A 9,060-nucleotide genomic window follows, 5' to 3' on the forward strand; every position below is an offset into this window, starting at 1 on the left:
GTGCTTAAAGAGCTTAAAACCTGAGTATGGTCAAGTTGTTGCCCCAGAAGCAGATCTTGTAAATTTGAAGACAAGAGGATTTTTGACACACCCAAATAAAAATTTATACATAATAATTAAATTAATTGAAATATGCTTTGAAAAACATGCTGAGTCACCAAATGTATTTGAAGATACATATGAACAATTTTTTAGCAAAAACATAAAACTTACATTTCCGTGTAATGAACACAAGAGCAATGTGCTTTACCAATATATTTAATATGTACATAGTCACGAGAATGAGATAGTTCACATACTCAACAAATCAACAAAATAAAAAAAAAAGAAATTTAAAAAGAAAATATCTAAACTAATGACTACATAGTTATATTAATAATAACAAAATATGATTTAATTATTTGTATTATAAAAATTAAAGTCATATTATAACTCATACTTATTTGATATTTAGTTTTTTAGTTTTTTCACAATCGTATATATTGTATAAATCAATTTTTAACTGTTCATTTAACTGTAGGTATCTATTTTCTATGATCCAACCGTTCAACGTTCAACCATTCAAGGTAGGAATTTAAAAGAATATTTTTGAACTACAAAACTAGATTGCGCTAGGTGGTATTAGAAAGACACAAGAACTTTTCATGGACGTCTAATCACGAATCGTCTCGCAACCATAGTATCTATAGCCGTGGGCAACACTTTCGCCTCACTTTATCATCTGATAGTATTATTGTGATACCAAAGATTATGATATGATTCATACTATTCATAGACAGAATATATTATATAATAATAATAATATATAATTTGTATTAGTGATATTATGTCAAGTAATAGACCTTAGAATCTAGAATATTTAGATAATAATAATAAAATATAATATTATTCATAATAAGTAATAACAAACTAACTAATTTTCAATCTTCTTATAGTTTTTAAAATAGTGAATACTGAATAGGGACGTAATAATATATGATAATAATCCTAATATAAAATATTTATATAATAGTATTATTAGGTTGGGTTAATATTACTCATTGTAAATTATAATAATGTAACATTAAATTTATAATCAATTAAAATAAACATAATCACATTTACTATAGTCCAACACTATGGTAAGTTGAATAACACATATATTAATATTGTTGCCTTATTGATCTTAGTTTTAATATACTTATTGTATTTTGTTATTTAACAGGTGTACAGTGCAGGAGAAATAGAAAATGTCCGTGTAGCGGTACGTTTGCGACCTTTAAGCAAAAAAGAGAAATCTACAGGTTGTGTACCTGTGGTTGTGGCCGATTCTGAAAATGCAGCTGTTTTTGTGAAAAATCCAAACCCATCGCATGTTGGTCCTCCAAAGACTTTCATGTTTGATTTGGTATTTGATTCGGATTCTAAACAAGTGAGATAATGTCTGGTTAGTAATTTTAATTGGATATCATTTAACAAGTGAAATTCAATAGTTGGATGTGTATAATGAAGTGGCACGACCAATTGTTGACAAAGTTTTCGATGGCTTCAATGGAACAATATTTGCTTATGGACAGACTGGTACAGGCAAAACATTTACAATGGAAGGATCTCTTTTATCCCCAGAACTTAATGGAATAATTCCTAATTCGTTTGCCCATATATTTGGCCACATTGCTAAAGCAAAGGAAGATATAAAGTAAGTAGGTCTTATTCATTAATCATTATATATATACTATATACTTAAATAATTTTCATGAGTAGACAGAGTAACTTATATAATTCTAAAAAAAAAAAAAATGTAATGATTAAAATAACTAATAAATTATATATTTATAGCTAATATAGACATTTACCTGCTAATTATATTTTTAATTAAATCATATATCTATATGTTATTTATTTTGGTTTTTATTAGGTTTTTGGTTAGTGTTTCATACTTTGAAATTTATAACGAAGGTGTTTACGATTTGTTGAGTAAACACGTGTCTACTGAATTGGAAGTAAAAGAGAGACCAGATGTTGGTGTGTATGTGAAAGATTTATCGACATATGTGGTAAATAATGCAGATGATATGCACCAATTGTTGATGACTGGAAACAAAAATCGCAAGTAATTAAAACAATGAATAAAGGACAATTTATTTTATGTTTGAATTTTTAGGTGCCACTGCCGCGACAGCTATGAATTCCGAAAGTTCTCGGTCACATGCAATATTTTCAATTACCATAGAAACTAGTCGACCTGATGTTACTGGCGAGTACCATGTCAAAGTTGGCCGACTTCGATTAGTTGACTTGGCAGTATGTCTTAATTTTAACTGTTGTGGTAATTAACATAACATTAAATTACTTACATTTATCATTTATCCATAAAGGGTTCAGAACGACAATCAAAAACAGGTGCTCTTGGTATAAGATTTAAAGAGGCAACTAAAATTAATTTATCTTTATCAACTCTTGGAAATGTAATTTCTGCGTTGGTTGATGGAAAGTCTACTCATATTCCATATCGGAATTCAAAACTGACACGAATATTACAAGATTCTTTGGGAGGAAATTCAAAAACTGTTATGGTAAATTAACAATTTATTTTAATTATTATTTTTATTAATGCACTTTTTATACATTTATAAATTTATTATTATGTTATATATTTAATTTATTCAGTGTGCCACTGTAGGGCCAGCTGGTTTTAACTATGATGAAACTATTAGCACTTTACGATATGCTAACCGGGCCAAGAATATTCAAAATACGTCCAAGGCTAATGAAGACCCTAAGGAAGCATTGCTTAGACAATTTCAAATGGAAATCGAAGCTTTGAAAAAACAAATAGATGATAGTAGTAAGGGTCTTAGTGAAGCAGATGATGATGGTGAGGAGGAAGGAGAAGAAGAAGGGCTGGTTATCGGAGCTTCTGAAGAAGTAGCTAATGCAGTGCAGAGCAAACGTGAAGAATTGGATGCAGCACGCCAAGAAATGATTAGGTTAAAGGAGAAATTAGAGAACATGGAGAAAAAAATAATTGTAGGTGGTGAGAATCTATTAGAAAAATCTGTAGCACAAGAGAAGTTGTTAGAAGATTCAGCAAAAGAACTATTAGACAGAAAATCTAGACAGATGAATTTAAATATGCGTTTACAAGAAGTGCAAGCTGAAAAATTGGACACCGAAGATAAATACAGTGGTTTGCAAGAGAGATCAGGAGCATTAAGTAAGAAATTAAAAAAATTATCTGCAGCCATTTTAGCTGTTAAAGAAGATCTTAAAGATACTGAAGATGAGAGCAAAAGAGAAATAGTGGAATTAAAACAGATTCTAAAACAGACTTCTAAAGAATTAAAGATGCAAGAAGTCATTATTGAGCATTTTGTCCCTGATGATTACTTAGTAAGCTATTAAGATTTTATTGAATATATTAGTTTTTGTTAAACATGATGAGTTGATATTGTTTGTTATTGTAATTAACAATGATTTTTGATTAGTCAAATCATTTTAAGAACTTCTGTAACTAAAATTACATTTTGTTTTTTAGAGGACGTCATACTCACAAGTGTTGTTCCATCTTACTTATAACACACTTACGTTTACAAATTACTTTAGGCAGATCCAATTTTATGTAATTAACTTATATATTTATTTATTTATTTTATTTTATTAATTAAAACGGGCAAAGCCCAGTAACAGTTTTAAATCAAAACTTAACAAAATAATTTAATTTATAGAAAGAAAAGGTGAACAGAGTGAGATTAATAATAACTGTAATTAGCAAACTGAATTATCATACTTAAAGGTAAAACAATTATCAGTGTACTATTGTTGAAGTTTAGAATATTTTAATTTGTCAATATGGTATAAGAAAATTATTAATAATTAAAAATGCTCACTAAGTTACAACATACTTAATAATTAATATTGTTAATAACTAACGAGATAATACAGATATTTGTTAATAGGTCAACTCATACTTGATATTAAAGCTAATCAAAATTGGAACTCCTGAATGTACTTTTTTGTATGTTGTTCATAAGTAAGATGAATACAATACAATATCTTCTTAAATTAGAGTATTTAATTAATTTTTTTTTATAATTATAACTTTATAACCTGTGCTGCTATAAATATTTTTACTACATAAAAGTATTTTATTTAATAAAAAATACAAATTTAGTTTAAAGCATTTTTGAGGGGATTTAAATAATTTTTTGGTTTATGGGTTTTATTTTATCTCATCTACTCATCTAGATAAGATTTTTGATGCCATTAAGGTAATTCTTGTACCAAAAATGTTATTTTTATTTCAGGAACTTATCAAAAAGAACTCATTCTGGAACGAAGAGATTGGAGAATGGGAACTAAGATGTGTAGCATATACTGGTAACAACATGGCAAAAGAGTTGCCAAATGACGAAGAAATTACATTTGAGGTATGTTATGACTATATTTATTTATTATTATTTTTAGATTATACTATTATTATTAGGGCCCAGATTTAAATACCTTTAAGTAAAAAAAAAAAAAAAAAAAAAAATGCCTTTTCAATTCAATACAATATTTAAAAATGAAAACATTTTTTTTTGTTTTTTAAACATGTTAGCAATTAAAAGACGAAAGTTAGAATTTATATGTTTTTAATATTTCTTTATCTTAACCAAACTACTAATTGTAATAAAAAAAATATAGGTACCAAATGTACACTAAAAACTCTGGTAATGTATTTATGAATGCAATTTGAATCAATTAAATTACCCTAAAATGCAAAATAAAAGTTTCACCTTTGAAGTAATAGACACTCATTTATTATATGAAACAGATTATGTACTTGAAAATTCAATATCCTAAACTCACAGAGCATTCAAAACATAATGCACTTTGTATTGAAATCCAGACCCAAATTATAATTATTGTAATAATGGATTATAAATGTCAAAAACATTAAATTCAATTTCCAATAACTAATTGATTGTTATTTTTGTACTGAGTGATTCTTTATTGTTATCAATTTTTATTTATAAAAATAAAAATTTGGACAAATGAATAATTTACAAGTTATTAGTATTTAAAATTTAGGTAATTGGATTAGTGACCAATATTTTGCTATGTTTCACTCAACTCTTTAAAATTTTATGTACTTATAATTTATTAACTACTTATCCAAATTTCGATTTTTATATAAAAATACTCCAAAAAATATTCTACTTCAGTTTCAGTATATTAAATCGAAAAATAAATATAATAATATATTTTGAAATAATAAGTTTACTATAAAAAATTGTTCTAAATAAATATTTTTGGGAGATATTCTGAAGCTGAATATTTGAGCTATTTTTGTTTTTTGTTGTTTAGATGGTGTTATTGCACTATTGCATTATTAAAAATTAATAACTGTTGTAAGGGGCAATATTTAGGTAATTTATAATTTAGTTTTAGCCGCATAGGGATCTATATGTGTTATAGTTGTAAAGTTGTAAATGATTATTAGTGCGAGTGAAATTCAATGCGGGTAACGGCTGAAGCCGCTGACAGATGCTACTCTCATATGCGCATGCAAATGTCAATAACTCGTAATAATAAAAATTCACTATACGAATTTTACGACAACTTATTATATTGATTTGAAAATAAAAATGAGTTAATGTTGTTTGATCTTGATTCTGAAAAAATCTTTAAATTCAGCAGAAAAATGTCTGTATACTGTACGAAACACTCCATTTTTAATTTTAACTTGAAAAAATTAATATTTTAAAGTTTTTATTAACACTTCATTATAATACAAGATTTAATTTTTACAAAATATTCCGTACGATCTGGATCTATAGGTAGTTTTCTGCCTAATTCAAATTTTTCTTCAGAATCAAAATTGGATATCTTATAGGTACTAACTTTAATTTTGTCAAAACCGAAGATCTTTTGAGCTAAAATTGACAGCAGTAGCGAGGCCCCTTGATATAAACATTTATTAAAATATAATTATTGTTCTAGACTCGCAGACCAGATTTTTCACACGTTTATTTAACTTACAAAGACAGAGCACAGACAAGATCAAAGTCAAGAACTGGAAAACGGACTTGATTGTTTTTCTTGTTTAAGTATTTATTTTCAGTATTAACAAGAACCTAGTCATTGTTTTTTTTTTTTATAAGAATATATTAACATTTACAACATGCTTACTTATTCATTTTTGTTATTAAAGCAATTAATTTATGTAGTACTCCCTAGTAAATATTCACATTATATAAGTATTTACAGCAGAACCTAGTTTATTCAAGTTTCTGCATCTAGTCCGGATAGTTTGTTTGGATGCTGAGAATTTTTAAATTTTTTTTATTTTTTGTGTAATATCATTTAGATTATAAATTACTACAATATAGTAATATAAGTATTAAATTTATTTTCATCACATACTACAGTAGACGTATAAAGATGTGTACATATAGAGAACAAAACATGACTGAAAAGTTGTGTATGGTAAAATACTATCATTAGGTAGAGTGAAAAATAAATAAACTACTGCCTGGTTGCATAAAAGATCTTTAAATGTTTAACAGACCGTTAGCCGTTTTAAGGACTCGCTAAATATTTAACCGCCTGTTAAATATTAGTTTGTTTATTGGTCCATTAGTTTAACACTCAATTTCGGATTGCTAAATTTTAAAGATATAATAATTATCACATAATTTATATTCATATATCTTCTCCTAACACCAAACTATTAATCTATAAAGCTTTACTCAAACCAATCTGAACTTACAGACTACAACTATGGGATGCGGCAAAAAAATCTAACACTAATAAAATTCAAACATTTCAAAACATATCACTTCGACGACTATCCAATGCTCTGCCCTATATCTCTAATCTAACTCTTCACAATGTCTTTCATATAGGAATAATTTAAGAGGAAGCATAAACACATCCTAACCCCCTCATAAAATTTCTTTCCATCCCTACACTTCCAGGAAATCATAACCATATGTTAAAAAAGAAGTGGTTGTAATCTTTTACAAAACTTTAATATCCAAGCTGTCCTATAGTATGCGGTCTACCACAAATAAATAAATTAAAAATTATATCATGATATTAAAGTATAATTATTGTAGCAGTAATAGTAAAAAATTAATAATTAAAAATTAGTTTGTCAAAAAAATTGTTGACAATGAGTATAAATAAATATAATGTAATATTTTATACAAAAACTTCCGCCATATCTCTCAAAAATGTATTAAATAAATCTGATTTATTTATGCCACGCCACCATGTTTCCATGAGATATCTGCAATAATATATATCATTGTATTATACGTATTACGTTAAATTTATTTATACTCATTGACAACAATTGTTTTGACAAACTAATTTTTAATAAAAAAATAAAAAATAGTAATAAGTATAAAATTTTTTATAAAAATCTTTAGCCAACATATTGAATGTGTAAAATATAAATTGTGTCGCGCAATAAATGATGTACTGAGCTATTGAGACCATACTTTTACAAAATGTCGAAGTATTGTTATCTGTGTATAAGGCAATAAAGATAAAGTATTGACCGAAGAAAAAGATTAAAGTTTATCTATTAAAAATAAACTTAAGCCTATGCAAAAACCGCATCCTACAGTGGCTGGTAGACCGCATACTATATGACAGCCAATATCCACACCTCTAAAAATATTTTTGTAAAGATTGTTTATCTCAAATATTAAGATTCTAAGCAGATATATAAATTTTTAGAATTTGTTATTTTGTATGTATACACAATAAAAGGTTTCTAGGTCCCTAGTAATAAGGAGTTGATATCAAAACTAAAAAATGAATACCTGTATATTTTTTAAAACATTTTAAGTACAAATTTAGACATTATATTTAAATAAAAAAAGCTTATCAAGTCAGAGATCGGTATGTTAACTTTCTTGATTTTCAATTTCTAGAAATTTATTAATTGTATACAATATGTAAGTATAATGTATTTTAGTGAGATAGATCTCTGAAACCGGAGAGCGGATTTTGTTAGATTCACATTGGTTAGGAGAAGTGCAGTATAGATTTTCAGAATTTTATTTTTTATAGTTAATTCATTACAGAGTTTCAACAAAAATTTAAACACATTTTATTGTTTTTCAGCTTTATAGCGAGTTAACGATTGAAGATAGAGTTCTGAAAATCTTCATAGCACTTCTCCTTCACAATGTGAATCTAACAAGACCCCCCCAAAAAATGAGTTTTGGTATGAGCTATCAACCAACTTTTTAGCTATAATAGTTTTAAAAAAGTTAAAAAATAAAAATTTTGGGACTCTGTTCACGATGACGTTTTTGTGGATTCAAATCGTTATACCGCTTGGGTGTGATCGGATCTCATATTAATATTTTTATGTTAAATCTAGCTTAATTATCCACCTACTCATTACAACTGAGTTACATTTTTATCATTTTCCTATTTAACAAAAATTCAGACTTTATTTCAATTACCATCATACTTAGTTGATTAAAAATCAAGAAACTTAATTTTCTGCAATTCAACATTTTTTTTTTTTTTGCAGGGATTTGAAACTTTTTAAGTATATTATTATATTATGTTTTACAGCTACAATAAAATATTTATAACATTTCAATTAATTTTATAGTATGCATATTGGCTATTAATAGTAACTTATTACTAATAGTAAAATAAACAACTATAATAATTCATAAAAAAATAATATGATAAGCTAACAGATAAGTCACCACTTAGAATCAGTTTTGTATGCAATGATTTATTATTGAAATTAAATTTAACACACCCATTACAATAACCTGTTGTATGACAAAAGACCCATTTGATAGTAGAGCATGCGGTTACTTACTTACCACTTTTTTTTTTTATAAAATGTTTCAAAATTGTGTTAGGTACAATATTTATAGTTTAGTGAAAATACAAATTATTATTTTAGCTATCATTTATTTTTTTAGAAGTGGGATCTTAATAAATATAAATAATAAGAAAATAATTGATTTAAACAAATTAATTGGGGTAATAAATAATAAAGAAAACTCACTGTTAATTTAATTGAATCATTTCTTGGTTGGGATAAAACATGTGAAA

At 26.4% G+C, this 9,060-nt stretch overlaps 1 protein-coding gene across 1 annotated transcript; it reads left to right on the forward strand.

Moving 5' to 3' along the window:
• The first annotated feature begins 835 nt into the window (after window positions 1-835).
• LOC132920580 (kinesin-like protein KIF3A) lies at window positions 836-6,152 on the forward strand. Its single transcript, XM_060983076.1, has 9 exons — window positions 836-1,121; window positions 1,205-1,411; window positions 1,473-1,678; window positions 1,898-2,088; window positions 2,144-2,283; window positions 2,358-2,555; window positions 2,650-3,372; window positions 4,287-4,409; window positions 5,965-6,152. The coding sequence occupies exons 1-9, from the start codon at window positions 1,119-1,121 to the stop codon at window positions 6,052-6,054; spliced, it is 1,881 nt and encodes a 626-aa protein (XP_060839059.1). The 5' UTR covers window positions 836-1,118; the 3' UTR covers window positions 6,055-6,152.
• The last annotated feature ends 2,908 nt before the right edge of the window (window positions 6,153-9,060 follow it).

Source organism: Rhopalosiphum padi, chromosome 2 (assembly GCF_020882245.1).
Source record: "Rhopalosiphum padi isolate XX-2018 chromosome 2, ASM2088224v1, whole genome shotgun sequence".
Taxonomy (NCBI): domain Eukaryota; kingdom Metazoa; phylum Arthropoda; class Insecta; order Hemiptera; family Aphididae; genus Rhopalosiphum; species Rhopalosiphum padi.